At 44.1% G+C, this 21,112-nt stretch overlaps 5 protein-coding genes across 5 annotated transcripts; 3 read left to right on the top strand and 2 right to left on the bottom strand.

Annotated features, from left to right (window-relative positions):
- Positions 1–3,952: 3,952 nt before the first annotated feature.
- On the bottom strand, positions 3,953–4,910 carry C8R40DRAFT_1075231 (uncharacterized protein; the record flags this gene model as incomplete). Its single annotated transcript, XM_046226829.1, has 5 exons — positions 3,953–4,113; positions 4,190–4,292; positions 4,363–4,393; positions 4,458–4,567; positions 4,644–4,910. 5 exons carry the CDS (start codon positions 4,908–4,910, stop codon positions 3,953–3,955), a joined length of 672 nt encoding a protein of 223 aa, XP_046079028.1.
- An 841-nt stretch (positions 4,911–5,751) lies between these two features.
- Positions 5,752–6,539, top strand: C8R40DRAFT_1225305 (uncharacterized protein; the record flags this gene model as incomplete). Its single annotated transcript, XM_046233306.1, has 1 exon — positions 5,752–6,539. A coding segment is annotated over one exon (788 nt), but the record flags the coding sequence as incomplete, so codon positions are not given.
- Positions 6,540–9,235: 2,696 nt separating this feature from the next.
- On the bottom strand, positions 9,236–13,232 carry C8R40DRAFT_1241930 (transcription factor IIIC subunit delta N-term-domain-containing protein). The gene is made up of 14 exons (XM_046233560.1): positions 12,914–13,232; positions 12,681–12,831; positions 12,527–12,611; positions 12,374–12,458; positions 12,197–12,287; positions 12,035–12,140; positions 11,863–11,975; positions 11,607–11,812; positions 10,920–11,485; positions 10,729–10,871; positions 10,405–10,673; positions 10,153–10,312; positions 9,823–10,092; positions 9,236–9,602 (listed from the first exon to the last, which is right to left on the bottom strand). Exons 1-14 carry the CDS (start codon positions 13,040–13,042, stop codon positions 9,316–9,318), a joined length of 2,661 nt encoding a protein of 886 aa, XP_046079026.1. The 5' UTR covers positions 13,043–13,232; the 3' UTR covers positions 9,236–9,315.
- Positions 13,233–16,478: 3,246 nt separating this feature from the next.
- Positions 16,479–17,668, top strand: C8R40DRAFT_889477 (uncharacterized protein). The gene is made up of 3 exons (XM_046236592.1): positions 16,479–16,538; positions 16,595–17,064; positions 17,116–17,668. The coding sequence occupies exons 1-3, from the start codon at positions 16,524–16,526 to the stop codon at positions 17,561–17,563; spliced, it is 933 nt and encodes a 310-aa protein (XP_046079025.1). The 5' UTR covers positions 16,479–16,523; the 3' UTR covers positions 17,564–17,668.
- A 1,877-nt stretch (positions 17,669–19,545) lies between these two features.
- C8R40DRAFT_1075227 (uncharacterized protein) lies at positions 19,546–20,421 on the top strand (the record flags this gene model as incomplete). The annotated part of the gene is made up of 2 exons (XM_046226828.1): positions 19,546–19,693; positions 19,874–20,421. 2 exons carry the CDS (start codon positions 19,546–19,548, stop codon positions 20,419–20,421), a joined length of 696 nt encoding a protein of 231 aa, XP_046079024.1.
- Positions 20,422–21,112: the final 691 nt, after the last annotated feature.

The raw sequence follows: 21,112 nt of genomic DNA, 5'->3' as shown, positions 1-21,112 counted from the left end.
CACGGACTACAGCACTTGGCCAATGGAATCGCTGAATGGGAGGAGGACAATTGTCTGGTCTACTACCAAGGACGAGTGTATTGTGCCAGCAGACAATGACCTGCGCACTGAAGTACTACGTCAATGTCATGACCATCCCACTGCTGGACACCCTGGGCTCCACGGAACACTTGATCTAGTTAGCACCCACTTGTGGTGGCCAACACTGCGTTCTTTTGTGGAGACATATGTTGAGGGATGTGAGATCTGCGCCCGCAAGAAGATCCAACGACACCCACGAGCTGTAACTCAACCACTGGACGTACCATCCGGTCTATGGGAAGAGGTAGGGGTTGACCTGATAACGCAACTGCCTAACTCCCAAGGATACGATGCGGTCTTGGTCTGTACAGACCTGTATGGAAAACAAATCCATGCTATTCCTTGCACCAGCTCCATCACAGCTGAAGGTGTCGCCAATATCTACTACCGAGAGATCTTCCGTCTCCATGGCCTTCCCCTCTGTCATAAAGTACGCAGCCCCTATCATTTTCCTTTTCTCACCGTCTCAACGCCTTTACTTGTACGATACATCATCCCATCACTGTCAAACCCCCATCGATTACTGATCCACCTGACCCATCTTCTCCTTCTACTGGCTTCTGCCACCTTCCTTGTTCCTAAACTGTACAGTATTACATCGTTGTTTCTCACAGACCGGATTATGTATATATAGCCAACCCTCCACAGCCTGGTCCCTTATCTTGACCTCTCTGTCATTATCTGGGACCAGGTATGTGTTTACTTACTATTAGCTATGATTATGATACTCAATATATCTCTGTCATCATCTGGGACCAGTTTGCCTCCACTCCGCTTAGTTGCTCCACCTCACTGACCTGCTTAGTCACTCCGCCTCATCGCCTTGCTTAGTTACTTCGCTCTCCTGCTCCGCTAGTCACTCCACCTCTGCCGCTTTGTGACACTTCCTCCCCCTCTGCTTCTTCTTCTCTTCTTCTTCTTCATCACTTCCTTCTACGGTTATCCTCCTCTTCAAAACCCTCGGCCTCTCTGACACTATCCTCAAGGGACCCGGAGTCGCCAAGCCCGCACCCATCAGGGCCAGCCTTGTCTCTATAGCTATGAGCCGGGCGTGGTCCTCGTCCTGTCTCCTCAACACCTGACGGAGGTATTGTTGGGAACAAGAATGGGCTTCCCATAAGGCCTGTAGATCAGCAAATCCTTGTGCCATCTGACTCTCCATCATGGTGATGTGTTCTCTAGACCCCCCTCCCCGTTGTTTTGGCACCATGTGCCGTCCTGAGTACAAACACCTCACCTTGACATCATAGCAGGGTTTACAAATTACAGAACTTCCCTTGCCAGTGTCAAGTCCATGCCGCGGGCCTCCATTCCGCCGTTCGGTACTCCGAGGATCTGCTCCTTATTGTAATCTTACTCTTATTGTTCTTTCTCGCTACACATACCCTTTCGTTCTAGTCCCTTCTTATTGTCTTTTACTTTACCCTGCAGGTACTACTCGTATAGCTCCTAGTAGTTAGTCTGGCGCTCCGCACCGATGCGCCGTTCCGTAGATATAAATACTGCCTGTACGCTACTGTAGTTCCTCAGTTTAATTATCAACTTAGATCTCCCTTCCCAACTTAACTCTTCTCTAAGTCTTCAGGCTCAACGCCTTGGAGTACTCTCTACTATAACCTTAGGACTTAGACGTTCTCTGGTTCGCTCCTCGTCACCGGCGATACCGCCGCTCCGACCTGGCTGCTTCTCAGTTCCTCCCTTCTCTACTCTCGATCTCCGGGGACTAACGGCGTAACGGCGGTGTTGTTAATAACTTCACTACTGTCCCACTCGTCTTCCGCACTTAGACACCTTGTGACTTTGGCACGGTTACACGGTGTACATGATCTTAACAGCCAGCCTGCATCTGGCAAGGAAGTTTTTTGCTCTTGCATTGCTCTTGCATCGCTCGCAGGGTGCCCAGTCATTGTCATCATCGCCATCATTGCCGTCGTCGGGGTCCCTGCCAACAGGCTAAAAAAAAAATATCAATGAAAGAACTAACCCGAAGTCAAAAGCACTCACCTGGGCCTTAGCCTTTCCTTTTCCCTTGTCCTTTCCCTTCTCCCTCTGGGGTATTTCCACCTGCAGTCATTGTCAAGAAACAGAAACCTCGCTAGGGGAGGTTCCCCGTTGACTCCTGGCCGCCGCCACCTCAGCCAACCATTTCCTCCTTTCTATCACCATTTCCTCCTGCTGTCAAGCCTGGATGGCCCGCTCTCGCACCTCGCACACTGCTTTCTCTCTCGCCACTGCCTTCTTTCTTTCTAGAAAAGTTGGGTCCTCAGCGGAAAACCCTGGGCCTTTTAGACCCTTCGAAAACCAAATAATAGGTTTATTTAATTAAACCAGTGGCCCGCAGGTATATTCAAGTTTTAATTTTCAACAAACTAATATTTGGTCGATGGGATCAATCTCCGGTGATTTTGGCTTTCGAGGGCTCAAGCCTAAGAGGGGGATACTGTCAAGTCATGCCGCTTGGTATTCCGAGATCCACCGTTTATTGTAATCTCATCCTTATTGTTCTTTCTTGCTACACATTCCCTTTCTACCTAGTCTCTCCTTTATTGTTTTATCCTCCCTCTTATTGTCTTATTCTCTACTCTGCAGGTACTACATGTATAGCTCGTAGTAGTTAGTCTGGCGCTCTGCTCCGATGCGCCAATCCATAGATATAAATACTGCCTGTACTCTACCATAGTCCCTCAGTTTAATTCTCAACTTAGATTATCCTCTCCAACTGTTCTCTTCGTCTCTCTCCCTTTAAGTCTTCAGGCTCGTTGCCTTGAAGTTCTCCTTACTTTGACCTCAGGACTTAAATGTTCTTTGGTTCGCTCCTCATCCTTGGTGTTACCGCCGTTCTGACTTGGCTGCTCCTAGTTACCCACTTCTCTACTCTCGATCTCCGGGGACTAGCAGTGTAACAGTGGTGTTGTTAATAACTTCACTACTGTCCCATTCGACCTTCTGCTCTTAGACACCTTGTGGCCTCTGGCATGGCTTCACAGTGTACATGATCTTAACAGATCAAAAGTTTAGTGGGAGGTCAGGATCTCAAAATACTGTCAAAGAAATGCATCCTTGTCAAATTCAATAACCACAATTTGAGCATTAAAGACTGGAAGAGACCAATGCTGAGCAGGCTATATAGTTGTGACACTCTCAACACCAATCTGGATATAATAGCTTATAGTCTCAGAAGGACAAAGAATTGAGTTGAATTCCAGCATACTATGTGGTCAGTATATATACACAAATGTATGACAGTATTACACAAGGAAGTACTGAGGAATCCACATGGTATATAATGTCAGTATACACTGAGCATAGACTAATATAACATATGACCACATTAGTGATGCATGAACAGCATAGCCACATTCAACAACCAAGACTGTCCAAGCTTTGACACACTGGAGACCCTTCTTTGTTACCATGTCACATCAGTACCTAAGATGTATCAAATAAGTCTCTTCTGTACCACATTTAACCCTATTTATTCAGTACTTGGCCAACTGATATTTCCTATAAGTCTTGTTCTATTGTATTAAAAGTATGTGATCTTATTTGATACTTATTGTTGCAAAAAATCCAATTTTTGAATAAGTTCTGCATTTGTTTGTGTCTCTTAGAAAAGACATATGTGACAACCCTGTCACATATGTCTTCATTAAATAGGTTCTTAGATAAATCCGCAATCTTCTCGGGCCATCATTTTTTCACAGCATCTCATAAGTTTTAGCTAAGCTGGACAAACTTATTGGTCCTTGCATGCAGCAACATAAGAATGAGTCTTCCTTAGTAAACCACAGCCTCATAACCTCATTTTTAGCCAGTAGGCATAAACATAAACAATTTACATCTGGGTCATTGACTGACACATCAAAATTGGTCAGGACTCAGACACAAGTTTGACTGTCTTATATGGAGGTCCTCCCTGCCAGTTTGAATCTCCCTGATATACAAAAAGCTTTTTCACAGTCACACCTTTCAGTCCATCATCTGCTACAATAGCCAGTTGGGTCAAGGGTTTTCCAGTAACCCTGCTTGTTTCTTGAGCATATGATTCAGATCCATCTAATATGGTCAAAATTAAAGGGAGCACCTCCTAATCAGACATAGTTCATACCAGTGTAAGACATAGGTCCCTCAATCACTGAATAATGTTTCCCTTGAAGTAAGGGTCGATCTCCACTTGTTGACAGTGATGGATTGTAGTTAGCACTTATAAACTAAGCCATGTTGTGGATTAATGATGGATGAGTAAAGAGATCAGACAGGAGCTGTAATCTGTCTACATACTGTTGTCCACTCTGGGTTGGCTGATGGAAAACTACATAAAATATATCCTTAGCTCAGTACTATTTGTTAAAGCTAAATTTGTCAATTTGGCTCACCTGTAGGAGGTCACTCCAGTAGGAAGGGAAAAATCCAGCTCAACCACGCCAAATTGATGAGAGGCATCAGTTTTGTGCTGGTTACCCCAGAACATAGCATCTTCTTTGTCCTACAGAAATTTTTGTATTAGTTTTGCATTTGAATTCATAATACCAAAATGGCAGCCATCTGCAACTGGTGCATACAGGGAACATGTAATAGCCCCACTGGTTAGAAAAGTCGCCTGCCTTGAGTTCTGGCTGAGTAGGATGGGTCCCTACTTTGTTGCTTGTATTATCATTTGGCTTGATGGCACGGTAGTAGGTCTGTGTACCGCGTGTGGCAAATGTTGTGACATTTCCCTGGATGCTGAATTCTCTGGGTACAGCAACAGGAGCCGCTTTGCCTATGTGAGTACATGAGAGTGTAAGTAGTAATGCCCATATAACTGCGGGCTGGACAGAGAACTTCATTTTGACTGTGATAAGCTGTGATGGGGTGATTGGAATGGGTCAACTGGCCAGCAGATGACTGAGGAAACTGCAGTGTAATATTTGAGTAACACGTTTTTATATTCACTCCCTTGCACTCCAGGTCATAGCAGGTGTAACGAAGCATACACTCAGTGACTGCTGCAATATTCAAATTGAAGTTTCCGTTTTCATGCAGTTTCCTGTCCCCTCGGGCAAGTTGGATGTGTTGGGAAATTCGGCAATGGGATCTCCGGGCAAATTGTATTTTACTTAATGCATGCTTGGTCCTCTAATTTGGATGCTCATACATTCCCAAGGAGATCAGTAATAGTGGGCAAGTCGGCAGTGGGCGCGCAGGGTAAGTCGGAGGTTATTTTGACAATATTGTTTGTGTTTGCATCATGCATGATAGTGGTATTCCAAACCTGCAAATGTTATTAACTTATTCCCCCCATTTGACAAACAAACGTGTATCGGACATGCTGGGCAAGTCGGACATGACTTCATCAGGAGACACACATAAGCTGAATAACCAACAGGAGATTATAAGATCTGGATCTAGAATATCATTGATGAACTTCGGCAGACATCAATCAAGGCTGACATCCTACCGCATCATTACAGGATTGGTATTAAAATTCAGTGCAGTGCAAAACAGAAGATCAGATTCTGATTCACTCAGGGTAACTCAAAGACAATTCATTAGTATCTATGCTTAAATGACCCAAAGCAAGTCAGGAAATCCCTTCCACAGGTTGCTGCCTTAAATCTTAGCGTCATTCCGGTAGCCAAGGTTTGCATTTCCATGGACAATAGACAGATAAATGACCTTTTATCCTTAGAATGGATGATCTACCCATTGAAATATTTCAAGAAATTGTGCTGATTGCAGCTAAAAATCAACCAACTGCTATATCACTGGTGCTAGTTTCCAAAATGGTCAATGCCTGGATCACCCCAGGCCTATACAAAACGGTTCATCTCCTAACACGGCTCCAAGTGTCATTACTGCAACGTACCTTGGCAGGAGAATCTGGATCAGCCCTTGCATCTCATATCAATCATGTGTACATGGATGATTTTACAGCAGAACTTGGAAGGCTTATGTCAGCTCTGTGCACAAATATTACAATGGTTGTTGTGCCCCAGAGCACTTTCCATGAACTGCTGTATTTCAACCCAAAATGTGGTGTTCCTTGGCTTACTATCACTGGTCTCCTCCGGGTAGTCCACGGTTATAATTTGCCAGTGATGAAGACAGTGACTCACCTGCGCTGTACTCGGGATACTCCAAATCAACAATTCTCACCGCAGGTCCATAAATTATCTCTGACGCACTTTTCATGCTGTTACTGGCCCATTGATCACATTACCATGCATCAATTCTTGCCATACAATTTGGCAAAGTTGTTGGATACAGAAATCCAAGCTGTGGTAGTTTGTGTTGATTTAAGGGGCCAGTATAAATACACAACTCAGGCCAAGATTCAGGAGACTTTGGAGAATCTCAGCCAGTTGGAGAGACAGGACAAACGGGTGTTAGTTGTGAGATCCATGGATCGAGTAGAAGGAATGGATGACGAAGAGTTCTGGAGCTATGTTGAAGCAGCCATTGCAGAGAAAGAGTAGACAAGGTTGTTAACAGCATTATATATTTCAGCCAGGCCCTTTGGTTTGTATAATTGTATATATGTAGTTAAAATTGCCCATCCTATGTTGCCACAGATTTTACACACTTTGGATTTGATCCCCCTGCCAATTCACCCCATTGTATATTTCAACATTCTTTTTGTCACTCTTTTCAAGCCATCTACTGCAACAATGGCCAATTGAGTCAAAGGTTTACCAGTGACCTGACTTTTTTCCTGTGAAAAATTCTAACTTGCTCTGGGTGCTTCGGCTGCTGGGAAGCGCTCTCAGCTGCTCTCTGAAAATTAGCCGACAAAAAAAGGTTTTGAAAATGCTGCCCCATCTGAAGGGTCCACATCTGCAATAAGTAATGAATGTAAGCAATTGTCCCTAATCTCTTTATTTGAACTGACTGAAAGACATAGGTCCCTTGAATCACAGATTGATCCTATAATATCCCCATTGGTTGGAAGATTTACCTGGCTTAGGATTTAGTTTACCAGAATGATGGCAAACTTGATTGGTTGACATTGATACTACCTCAATTACATGATAGTACGTTTCTCTTGCCCGCGCAGCTAGTTGGTCAAGTCATTGTCAAGCATGAGATAGGACAAGGAATATGGCTTTGTAAACAATCATGGATAAATGTTGGTCAGCAAAGAGCTGGTAACAAATATATCATACTGAAAACAATCTGATGCAACCACAATGCCCAACTGTACTGGAAGATCACATAGTATGGATTGACCTACATGGCCAGCCCGGGTCATGGGCGTTGCCATGAAGGCCCTCAACCCCGAAGGTGACTTAGATTGCTATACTGATATGATAATGCAGCAATTAGTTACGAGGCTGTAGTTTACGGAAGACTCGTCCTTATGTAGGTCGCGTCATGCTATTTTGCTTTGCTTACTTGGAAGGAGTTTCTCCATATATGGTACTCAGTCACATTCTGTTGGAATACATTCATTTAAATGTGACTGGCACGGGATATCACGGGACTGTCACCCTCTGTCACGATTACTTTTTCTCGTCTCATTCGGTTACTCCCTGTTACTCCATAGATAGTTTAAGTAAATTTACTTTTATTCTGCTTTTCTCAGAAAATCAATGTCGGCGCCTGAAAGGCGCCCCTGTTTTTTGATTCCATAATATTCAATTAATATTTAATAACCCACAAGGAAGGAGCCGAGTTTTTGCCATGCACGGTGGTGCAGTGGCCTACAATCGCATGTAGCATTGTCTGGGCTAACTTGACATACAGCTATCAAAGCCTCTGTATGCTTGTCCATCATTTTACATTCATTGGATGACAAGCAGAGGTATAATTCGACCTTCATTGATTATGCTTGATGCTACACATGTGCTTTACATCCTGAGGGATATTACCTCCTCAGCATATCTCCAAAATTCTTCATCACACATCCCTTCCACCAGTTCCATGGACTTGGATGTGCAAATAACAACTCTTCTATCCTTCTGTTCAAAATTTAGGAGATATTCCACCATGCCATTGATCTCACTTGAAGAGACATGCACCGATGGCTTTCTCAAATCAATGCAAATTACTAACACCTTTATAGTATCTATCTTCAGAAGCAACTGTATAAGGCTTCGTAAGTACTCATGGCCTGTGATTCCTCGCTTGATTGGTTTGTACACGCATGCAAAATGTGTGAATGAGAGCTTGTCCACCTCTCCAAAATTCCCGTAAGGTGTGTCCCAAGGGAACCGTAGATGTGTTACAGTTTTCAATACTGGGATAGTGATTGTTGAAAGATGAAGTGGGCGCAGTGGACCAAGAATTGTGAGCCAAGGAACTCCATTGGGTGGGCTCAAATGGAACAAACAGTGTGCTCTCATTTGGGGAACAATGACATTATGGATGTTGATACAGAGCTTGGACATGATTTGTCCAAGTTCTGCAGTGAATATGCCCATGTATAAGGTTTGGAGGTAGAGTGCAAGCTGTTGGCCTGAAGTTCCCTCCAAAGTTCGTTGCAGTAATTCGATGTCCAAGTCAGTTCGGAGATCAATGGAGCTGTATAGGATAGGGGTAATCCAAAAATTGACTGCTTTCGAAACACGAGCAAGTGATGTACCCGTATGCTTGTCTTGGGCTGCATATCTGGCAATCATTTCAAACAGCTCAATCGGGGTGTTAATAGTAGTAGGAGTGCACTGGGAGCCACCATTAGCTCAGTGAGGAATACCACATGCATATTCACAGACCTTCAAGACCATTGGGAACAATTACACCATAAAGTTTGAGGATGCTCAATTTAAATTACTTTGCATGTTTCTCCATATTTGTTTGCTCATTATTGATCAGCATGCGAATTTGGTATAAATGGGTTATGGAATACTCCCTGATGTTGGAGATGGTAACTGGACAGACCACCTTGTTCAGAATTCAACAAAATCATTGTGGCATAGGTGAGTTGAAATAAAACACGAGGTGTTCAAATGGGACCTTGGAGACCTTGCCCCACAAAACAAGTTCAGAGTGGGTCAGGGGATAATTTCTCTTAGTTTGTTTACATGCTGTGTTTCATTGTCATTGAAAAGAAGTCATTTCACCAAGCGCGAGAAGACCACCGAGCTTCCCAAGGAATAGTGTGATAAACATTACCTGAAGTAAAGGAATCAATTGAGCTAAAGAACTGTTCAGATCCGAACAAATGGCAAGGAAATGCTCCATAGTTTTCATCAATCTGCATTGACCATCTCAACTATCTACAACCCTACAATACACCTGGAACCCTACAAGCACCTACAACACACTAACAAATGCATTCCCACAAAACAAACATCTATGCACTGCTTCTAGTAGCTCTACCACAAACCAGCTTTCACAGACTGCATGAGGGAGAGAGCTGTGTTTGGGAAACAATTTTTTTTCTTGTCCTTGATGTTCCGCATGCTCGCCACCACCCTGCTCACTATCTTCTCCATCTTCTCTAAACTCCGAAAGCGGGGGCAAAAACGCCTTCCGCGTACACCCAATACACGTCCGCACATGTGCCGTAGACAGTATAAACGTTGTGATAGAACATCGAGCTGTTGGAGAGCATGTGCATGTGGGTGTCAAATAAATCAGGGGGGAAAAAATCAGAAATCATCAGAGCAAAAAAGATAAAATCATGAAAAATCATCTTTTTTACACATACAACAAAGTGGTACAGGGGGGAAGAGGAGAATGGTGTGGAAGATCACAATAATATCATAATGATACCCACCCAAAAAAATTGAAAGAAATCCCTAAAAACAAGACACTCACACCACCTATGTCCATTCTCACATGCTGCATTGATTATGTTCTGGAACGGCACCTCGACTCCACATGCAGGACATATTTCACTTAGGTTAAGGTGGTTGTTGGTATGTCCTTGAGGTAGAACTCCGTTCACTGCCTTCAATAGTTTTTGGCCTTCAGCAATCAACGACAAGTCTTCCGGGGATGGGGGAGAAGATGAGGAGAGGGGTGGTGGTGACGAGGATGGGAGGGAAGATTGGAGAATGAGCCGGAGGATGAAGGGGATGTTGGGTGCTATTGTGTGGATTGATTAAACCAGAAGAAAAAAAAACAATAACAAAAAAACAAACACACCAACCGCCCTACCCCCACTACTAACTCTGCCAATAACATTAATAATACCAATCAAATGCTGAATAACGACTTTGAGATTTTCGTGAGATATCCGTGCGAGGAGACGTTGGGCTATTGCGCCGTATTGGGATTGTTTGATGGTATCGAGGGAGGATAATTTCTAATAAGGAAGGGGTGTAAGGGGGTGAGGAAAGGGAAAAGAAAACGTTCAATCAGCCCACATCAACAACATCCTAAATTTACCATACTCACCCACGCAAAATCCGTCAAGGACAATTTCATCCTCAACCGCATCAACTGTTCGTCGCCGAATAAATGTCTTTTCAGACTGTTTCGAAGGTCTAGGTGTATATTCATGGGATCTTGGTAAGCATTGGTTGTACTTTGATGTGGTTGCTCCGTTCCACCCTCATTATCACCAATCTCCAAAATCTCAAGTAAACGATCATGTAAGCGTGCAAGCCTCGCTCGTTGTCTGAGGTGGAAAAAGATGGGGCGGAGGTGGTGTAAAGGTGCTGGGCCTATCTCAGTGAGTACTGGTCTATCTACCCATTCAATTTCATTAACAAGACACACCGAGTTGCGAGTCACTCAAAACCCTCTCGAGAGCACCTAATACGTTTTCATCAGAATCTTCTCCGTCCCAAAGCCTTGTCACGGTAAGGATGCTGTTATGTTTCGCGTCGTGTTTGTAGCTGAGATCTGCGGGACGGGTGGGTCTTGAGGGGTGATGAGTGGATGAAGGAAGAAAAGACTAACAGACTCACTCATGTATCCACATAACAGTCCCAAGACCTCCATCATAACAAACCATCCCACTCGTCCTCATCGCATCCGCAAACGTACCAGCGCCTCCTCCAACCCCCGCAGAATTAGAATTAGAACCAGCAGCAGCCCGTTCAATACGAACAAACACCCCGCGAGCAGTGGTCGATAGACTCTCGCTTTTTAAAGATCGTGGTCTATCAACCACCGCAACCGCAGCCGTACCTACATTTGTCGTCCTCACGCCCGTAGCAGCAACGTTCTCATAGTCCAGTATCGGTACTGAACAAGCAACCCCAGCGATGCCATACACCACGTGAAATGACCCATCGACGAGGCACAGGACTAGGGCGTCTCGGGCGCTGATATATTGCATACCGGTTGATTGGTGGAGAGGGGAGGAGTCGATGGAGAGTTGTTTGGGGGTTTTAAGCGTTAGGGTTTGGACGCCTGACCATGAAGGGTGATATAACGTGGTGGTGGAAGTGGGATGGGAGATGGAGAACGGGGAGGGGTCAGACGGAGACCAGAGATGAACCGTCCCAGGTCGAGTATATGCTAAGATTGGCTTTGGAACGAAATATAAAAAAGAGCATGAGGGGAGGGGAGGATAAAGAATGGAAAAATAGAGTATAGGTTTGTTGGTCAATGAAGTGCACATAGACACGAAATTATTAGAGACAACATACTAAACGCCCAGGTACATCAACCCACTTCAACGCCGTAAGTGCTCCCTTTCGGGTATCCAGCACCTTCGTCTCGAGCTGTTCAAATGCAGTGGACATAGTAAACGGTAGCGCAAACGGGGTTTGCTTCGAGGTTTGCTGAAGAGTCTGTGTGACTCTGACGAACCCAATGGTGCCATCTGGAGTTGAATAGGCTACGAGAGCGATACCTGGATGATGATTCATGAGTCAGTAATCTGATCCTACATAATAAACTTACATGTCAAAGGCTGAACAAGTATCCATTTCGAAAAAGCGACCTGTAAAATCCACCGATCTGTCACGGTGAGCTTGTACTCGAGGTTTATCTTATCTTTGCTTCCGTCGGCATGTCTAATCATTTGAGTGAACATTCGAATGCGGCGTTTGCGCTGAATGATGTATAAACGAACCTAATGAACAAGAGTGTTCCAGCCCTGTTTCCGCATACCAAGAAGGAATTATCCAATCCGGGCGCAGGTGAAAGTGCGAAATTCGGCTGAGAGGACCAATCGATGCCTGTGATATCACATTATCATTATATAGTGAGTGATGGTCAAAAAAAGATCACTGACAAAGGACTTGGGCAGCAAGGGTGTTAGCGGTAGCAGAAAGAGAGGTGTCTTTCATAAAATGATCCAATAACATGGTCGTTACACAGGTGATCTTCCGGAGAGATAGAGATAGAAAAAATGGTTCAGCATGTCAGTCATCACTCCGCAAATAAAAAATGACATCCATTTGATATATACCTTCTTCCATTCACCTTTCAAAGCATTTTTACCGGCTATCCATAGGGTCAAGTCCATATTGCTACTGAGTATAGCGAGGATGCATCTAGAGAGAAGACGACGACGCGAAAGCTCAAAACATAACAAAAGACACAGGAATGGAAGACAGCTCACCCCGCATCCGGTGTTAATTGGCTCGGTGAAAGTGTTATAGCCCAGACACTAATATCCATAGAACCCAAGGACGTTGCACTCCAATCTATCCTCGACGACAGTGATGAATTGAGCCAACGCAAACGTTATATAGAAACTCACGCATGTATCTTACCTTGCGAATAATCAGTCCACCTGCACGCGTCTGTTTTATCAATCGCTATCATAGTTCTAAACCATCCCGACAAAGGGTTTTCATCCGTGTCCTCATCAACAGACGATTTCAGAACTGAGTCGACGTCAAAGTTGATACCGTGTTCGGGAGTCTGTCAGAAGAAGAACCAGAAATACGATTAATTTAACACTCAAACAAGAAAAACCCTTGTCGATCTTGCTCGGATTCCGTACCATGATATAAACAGCAGATTTCGAGGTAAAAAACGCTTGACCATCTTCGGACCATTGCAGACAGTTCACGGAGGGAGAGGTAATAACAGTGGGCACATTCAAAGACGTATAAATGGTTGAAGACCCCATCGACTTGCTGCTCCAGTGGTCCACTAAACCCGTATCCCGCAATACTTTTTCAATACAAAGCCGTCGCTCCACTTCGCGCTCGTCAGTCTTTAGGTTTGGTGTTTTTGAATCACGAATAGTACGACTCAAGGATAGCCAAAGGGTTCGCGAGTCACGACGACAGAGGTTCACGGTGCTGATGAGCGTTAAGAAAAAGAAGCAAATTCAATCACGTGGGATGTCAAAGCTGGTTTTACCAGACTCCCATGAATATTGCTCAATTTCAAAGATTGCTGTGCATAATGGAGCGGAGAGTCTTCACATAACATATGAAGTCTCAAGATGCTGCGACAGCCATAACTGAAGCATGCCCATTCATAGGGGGCAGGACATTAGGTGATAACTGAAACCAATATATCCTCAACATCATCCATTGTTTAGGTTCGAGATCGGTTCGAGAATGATGCTTGCGGTTACGGCGAAGAATTCCATTAGTATTTGATATGCAGCGGGCGCGTGTTCGATGACGCTGATTGGCTAGATGGGGGAAGCGCGACAGAGCGCGACGCCCATCATCATGCAAGTGGACTGTGGAAGTGTGTTCGTAGATGATAGCACAGGTGATTACCAGTTCTTGTCTCAATAATATCGTCAAATCTCTTTATATCATTGTGTATCCCCTACCCAGATTAGTTCTCATCAGTGAAATTTTCCCTCACTCATCGTGGATTTTGGCTCGCGAGACTATCTCTAATGATATTTGGTATACCCCGCTGAGACCATTCATATTTCATTAGGTTATACTATACTGACACTGTTACCTGCCCCGATAAACCATCATGCCTTGATACAGACTCACGAAAGCTAAGTACCTCTCGAAAGGTGGAGGTTGAAACGACATACTCAACATTAGTCATTGACGAAATTGACGATATTTTGAACCGATGTTGTCAGGCTCGTGGAAGTTGAGAAGGAAGGGAGACAAAGAAAGAAATGTGCAGAACTGCCGGCATTTGCTTTTACTCACCCCGTGTATCGCACCTCCCTTTAACCACTACAATACTACTTCGAATTGACTCTAACATTATTGCTTCACTATCGAGCCTCCTTTGTCATGGTCGCGAAGTGTGGACGAGAGAACCACCGAGATGACAGCTCAAAGAGGAGTTGAGGCGTCTGCAAGTTCAGAACTTAGCTTCAATCTCCATGTCATAGGTGTCAAGTGGATAAGAGGGAAAAAAGAGTAACAACGACAGCGACGCTGAAGGGGAGGAGGAGGATTTGGTGTCCCTGTGGAGTCCGAGGACAGGACGAGCTAGACGAAGCATACAAGGAGGGCGAATAGGACGAGTCTGGTGAGCCGGATGGGTTTGATGGGAGGTGGTGGTGGTGGTGGTGGTGGAAGATGTAGAGGGTGCAAGGTTAGTATTTTGGGTTGTGTTGGATGTTGTATGGGAAGTAGTGGAACCACGACACACACGTCTACCACACCGCTACTACTGTCACTGCCGGAAACACCAGTACCAAAGGACTAGGAAAAGACCGCTGGATCGCCGACATTTGTAGTGGTGCTAGCAGAGCTTTAGAAGCAAAACTGTATGAAAGTAAGTTGAAATCAGAAAAAAGTACCCCAAGTTGAACACACCTCACACTCCTGACGAGATGACTGGGCAATGGTAAGAAAGTGTTACGTAGGGCGTCGGACAGTAGACGAGTGAAATTAGATGAATGATATATGGAATCCGAGCTGTCATTTAACACAAAAGGCGGTTAAGCTTGTATTAATCGTTGAAATCTGCTTCAACTGCTCTGAATTGTCCTCTGAACCAGCAAAGTCCATCAGGTACAGGTTCAAGTTCAAGTTGCACACCGGAAGCAAGGAGGAAGAGGAAGAATGAATAGGTAAACACCCCTCGAGGAGTTGTTGGTTGAACATCGCTTCTCAAAGATCGCGATCTATCCACGTTCTCTGATCCTGACACTGCAATCGCAACCGCAACCGCATGTTCCAATTGTCGTCGTCATCGTCGTCACCGTACCGCTTGTTGACCCAAGGCCAGATTAGTATTGGCAATCGTAGTATCATCAGCCTCAGAAGCTGAGTTCGGAAAGGAATTTAGTATTGGGACCCGTTTTTGGTCTCTCAACCACCGGTTCGTGATTGTCGGTCCTACCTTCACTGTTTTGTAGGACTGGATATGATATATGACGCCTAGAAAAAGATTCGTGAGTCACGGCGACAGAATGTACAGACGCCCAATGTTGGCGAGCGCTTGTAGAGAACTATCGCCGTATTTTTTCCCTCCTTTCCTCGTTCATCAATTCCGACTTTTTCCGAAAAAGAGAAGAATAGGATGAGGAAGCGACAAAGAGCTTAGCTTTTGTTATACCATCCATAAGCTTACCTACCCTATCCATTCAATTAATCCAGATCAGTCCAGATCTATGTCTATCCTCGACTTACCCTTCACAAATACCTCGACTGACCTCCATGATAATTATAACACCGACGACGTGGAGGTTAAAGACTCATTATGGGGCAGCTGCTTGTGCTCCTGTCGTGGAAGTAGTCATGAAAATTGATATTGTGTATGGAATGTTGAAAGCGGTTGGCAAGATGAAGACGGTGTCACTGGGTTTTACCGCGGTTCACCAGCTTGCGCTTCATAATGGAGACAGATCATAATCGGAGAGTGACATCGATGTGAAGAAGTTTTGGACCAGCTGCACCTGAAGTTGGTTCATTCGGTACGTGCTTTCAATGTAACCAAGGACTGAATATGAGCTGATTTTTTTCGGCTAATGGTTTTGTCTGGCTTCTCCGACTCAGCAACTGTGGTTGACGATCGCTACTGGTTTGCGTTTAATATGGACCCATTGTATCCCACTTGGAGAAGCAAAATCATTTTTCATGAGCGTTACGACAAAAGTCACTAGTGTTCAGATCTTGTTCGCAATCGCTTGCTGTTACAGTATTACTAACCCGCCGCTCGTCGTTCAACAAATGTAACCTCAATCTCCACTTCTCCTTCATCTTCTACAATGACCGTTAATTTGCTCAGACCAGCATTTCACTCATTCGCATATCGATGTTCTAGCATATCTGGATATACTTGACGACTTATCAATATTTTTCCGGGGCGCTACTGTGCGGTAATCACGACTAGTGACTCGTCAATATTTTCGATGACTTCCGAGTATATCTCACGTCACGCAGAGGTGAAGCCATTTACGTAGGAAGGCTTGATGATGAAGCAAGTATGCGGGAGTCTATTTGATATTAGTGACTAACAAGCGGTGCGGCGAACGACCGAGGAAGGAAAGGGCATCGGAATGTTTGTATTTCGTCTGGAATCTGTTGCAGCTTTCAAAAATTGGAGTTATTCTCTACTTTAGAAGTTGAACTTGAGATTTTATTATGAATCACTGCTAATAGCTATATTATACGGTATCACGTGTGACGGGTACTTCTCTCTTCTTCGCCACAACCATCCTAGTCAATATGGACAATATGTTGGTTCGTCTTCGACTTTTTCAACTGCTGCAAGGATTGACCAAATTATCTATTATCAGCCCCTCAATGCTGTATCTGCCGTCATCATTATATCTGGCGAAATCGGTACCCCTGAAAATGTTTGGAAAGGACCGGACATACCAGTTGTCTTGCGCCGCCCAACCCTTCCATCTCTTGAAAGCGGAATTCTCGATGATGATTATGCAAAGAGACCTGAAAACTTCCACAGGCTAGATGTCCTTGAGCCACATCCCAATCCACCTTTCGAACTTCCATCGGCTGGGAACCTTTCACTCCATATCCGGTTGGGGGAAATGGTATCAGAAGGGCGCACAGGCATGGTCTTTGACTGTGAATGCTCGATTCCTTGTGGCAATGAGACACTAGGATATCAAATACCACCGATTGTGGTAAAGCTTGCAACACAGTACCATAGTGAAGATATGACCAAAGAAGCAATCATGTATGAGGGTCTTCAATGCTTGCAAGGCTCTGTTATACCCCGATGCTATGGCTTTTTCCAGTTCCGGTAAGGATTGTGTAGTTGGTACTGTGGCTGCCTCTTGAAACAGTTCCTCAGCTCAACTGACTTCTTTGACTTTGGACCAATGTCCATTTTACTCCTTGAGAAGCTTGGCGGACATCTCACTCTTGGTAAACCCTTACCCAATGGAGCAGAGTGCGTGATAGATACTTCATCATCCATCACATTAAACTCACACCAGCTTTGTTTTGTGGGGGTAAGATCTGAATTAGAGAGCTTGTGCATTGATTTAGCTTCCCTGCACATCATCCACAATGATCTACGTTATGCTAACATACTCTGTGTTTTGAGCCAAGAGCAAGGTGGACTTCCGAGTCTCCCATCTCCGATATCTGGCAGGTCATATCAATGGAGACTCATTGATCTGGATTGTGCTTATAGGACTGCTGAAGATTTAGGGGGTGTTAACACTTATTATTATAGTTACCTCCCCCGGATTTTGAAGAATGTTCCCTTTGGTTGCATTGTTGAACCATGGGAATGATAGGAGCCGTTAGCAATTTGCTGTGACTGTGTGCTCATTCAACATTAGGTGACAAAGAGCCACTACTACAAGTTCGGACTGTCCGCTCCACTTGAAGCCCAGAAATAGAATTCATTCTTGTACTTGAATAGCAGCAGAATGTGAATCTTGTGGAATACATCATTTCAAATGTAAGCTCTCAGACACAACAATTGACACTGTTAACAAAAATGTTCTGATCATTATTATTAGAACTTTGTACAACAATGCTATATAACCTAGCTATACTGGTCATTTCCATGGTGCAGGATTAGAAACGTCCCAAGGTTCAACATTAGAGCCAGAGGGAATGTTATCCAGCACTTGAGACAGGTAAGTATCATAATAAGTAGCGAGACCCCATAATGTTCGGGGACTCCTATAAGCACAATCCGGATCTACAAGTTTCCATAGATATTTCTTGCCAGATATTGGAGATGGGAGACTTGGCAGGCCACCTTCTTCTTGGCATAAGACAGAGAGTGAGTTATTGTACCATACATCATTGTGGATGATGTGTAGGGCAGCCAAATCAGAGCACAAGGTCTTTAAATCAGATTTTACTCCCACAAAACAAATATGCCATGAGAATAATGCATAACTGAATCCAGTGTTTATTACACACCGTGCTCCATCTGGTAATGACTTTTCAAAAGTAATAAGTCTGCCGAGTCTCTCAAGGAGTAAAAGTTACGTTGGTCCAAAGTCAAACAATTCTACCGAGCTACAAAGATGACTGATAAGGCAAGTACAAAACTAATCTGCACAAAGCTTACTGGAACTTGAAGAAACCATAACATGGGGGAATAGCAGAGCCTTGTAGGCATTGTAGACCCTCATACATGATTGCCTTGTTGGTCAAATCCTCACTGTGGTACTGTTTTGCGAGTTTTCACCGCGATCGGGGAATCTGATATCCCAATGTCTCATTGCCATAAGGGACTGAGCATTCACAATTGAATATCATACCTGTATGGCCATGTGATATCATTTCCCCCACATCTGCAAAACATGGATGTTCACCAGAGCAAGGATACTGGCTGGACAGCACTTTCAGCTGCTCTCCAGCTATTAGCCGAAAATCCAGGTTTTACAGATGCAAACGGGAATGAAGTGCAAGATTTGCAGGTGTCAGAAGTTTCAAGGGTGGATCAGGATGCGGCTTGAGAATCTCTACCTCAAGTGCGCGTTTGGGATCTTTTGCAAAATCATCATCAAGTATTCCGCTTTCTAGAGATGGATCGCAACTTACTCGCATTACTTTGTACTAACTCATTCAACACGCGAATGTCAGATGCTGGAAGGTGGTTCCACACCACTTCCAAGCCTGAGGGTATAAAACCTTCAGAATTTTGCAAGAAGTTGAGACAAGGAGCTACTTTATGTCAAGTTCTACCTAACCCATCATGTGATTCTTCTTGAACACCCCTCTCATCCTCGCATTATCGTTCTTCACTGGAGCCAAATTTGCTCAAGACGAAGGCAAACCTTGTCCTGCTGATCAAATTGGTATGTTGCTCTGTTTTGGGTTACCCGCACGTCTCTCAGCATCCCCCACAATAATTTATGTTATGCTAATGTTCCATCTGTTTTAAGTTCTGAACAGGGTGGTCTGTCCAGTGATCATCACCACCATCAGCCAACAGCTATTTCATAAGTCACTCACATCAAATTTGCATGCTGATCAATGATGAGCATGCACATATGATCCACAGAAAAGGAATTGAGAATTCAACATTATCTCTGTTTTGAGTCCTGAATGGGGTGGTCTATCCAATCTCCCGTCTCTAATCCCACCTGGCAGGCTAAAATCAATTCACAACATCACAGTGGCAGGCCCTAGCAGGTCATGTATTGATTTACAATCAAATCTGCATACTGATTAGTGATGGACATTTATACATTTCCCCCGTGCGCAGTGATTTAAATTGGGCATATTCAACTCTATGCTGTAAACTTTCTCAATGGCCTTGAAGGTCTGTGAACATGCATGTAGAGTTTCCTCACTTGCAATAGCTAACAACGCCGCCCAGTGCACTCATACTACTGCTACCACCCCCATTGAGCTGTTTGAAGCTATTGCCAGATACGCAGCTCAGGACAAGGATACGGGTACATTACTTGCTCGTGTTTCAAAAGCAGTCAATTTGTGGATTATTCCTATCCTATACAGCTCCATTGATCTCCGAACTGACTTGGACATTGAACTACTGCAAAGAACTTTGGAGGGACCGTCAGGCAAATAGCTTGCACTCTACGTAAAGACTATATACATGGGAATATTCACTGCAGAACTTGGAGAAATCATGTCCAAGCTCTGTATCAACATCCATAGTGTCATTGTCCCACAAATGAAAGCTCACTGGTTGTTCAACTTGAACCCTCCCAGTGGCATTCCCTGGCTTACCATCCTTGGACCATTACGCCCTCTTCATCTTTCGACAATTGGTATGCCAGTGCTCAAAACTGTAACACATTTGCGGTTTCTATGGGACACACCTTACGGAAATTTTGGAGAGGTAGAGAAGCTCTCATTCACACATTTTGCATGTGTTTACAGACCAATCAAGCGAGGAGCTGCAGGTCAAATACCATATTTGTGCAGACTTATACAATTACTGTTGAAGATGAAAACCATAGAGGTATTGGTAATTTGCATTGATCTCAGGGAGCCATCATCTTATGTTTCTGTGAGTGAGATCAATGACATGGTGGAATACCTACAAGCTGCGGAGAAGAAGGATAGAAGAGTTGTTGTTAGCACACCTGAATTAAATGAGAACATGTGTGATGAAGAATTCTGGAGATATGCTGAGGAGATATTATTGACCAGGATGTAAAGCACAACTTTTGATTGTTTTGCAAATACTTATGTAATCAAACAAAGCTCATAGTTTTTCATTGCAATTATGCATATTGCTACATGCCAAAATCAAGTGCCAGACTTCCTTTTTAGACCTCTTTCTCTAGCATAGTTACAGAGTTCTAGAACCATTCATTTGAATGTGATCCTCACACAACTTCACATGACCAGCAAGTGACCATTCCCGAATTACTACTATTGCTCAGTTCCGGGTCTCTTCTTGCCTCTCCTGCGTAGGTGCTGGTGTTCTTTGCACTGCTGTATACATGTTTGGAGGAATGAAGCTAGTCCCATGTGGGCCATTAGCATTTGTCCCCATCACCCACACTGCCCACCACATTCCCTAAAATATCTAGTATTTATACTTGCCATGCTAAAATTAATCAATATTTAATTTGAAAGGCAAGCAAATTTCATGCACCACTGTGCAGTGGCCCACAATTGCTTCAAGATAATTATTGGCCTTATCTATGAAACAGGTAGGTCTACAGTATTATTCTTTGACAGGAGTGTGTTTACTAATACTATTCAAACAATTGGGCAGGCTAGACTAGCATTGATCCATTGGAAAGCTTCAGGGCCTCGCCCATGCCCCAATCACCGACTCTGAAAGAGGAGGTTCTTGTAAGCACCAAATGGCAATCAAAACTCATGAGTTTTTGTGATGG

The sequence above is a fragment of the Lentinula edodes genome (genome assembly GCF_021015755.1).
Source record: "Lentinula edodes strain Le(Bin) 0899 ss11 chromosome Unknown C8R40scaffold_83, whole genome shotgun sequence".
Lineage (NCBI taxonomy): Eukaryota > Fungi > Basidiomycota > Agaricomycetes > Agaricales > Omphalotaceae > Lentinula > Lentinula edodes.
The sequence above is the reverse complement of the archived record's forward strand: the minus strand, read 5'-3'. Positions and strand labels throughout refer to the sequence as shown.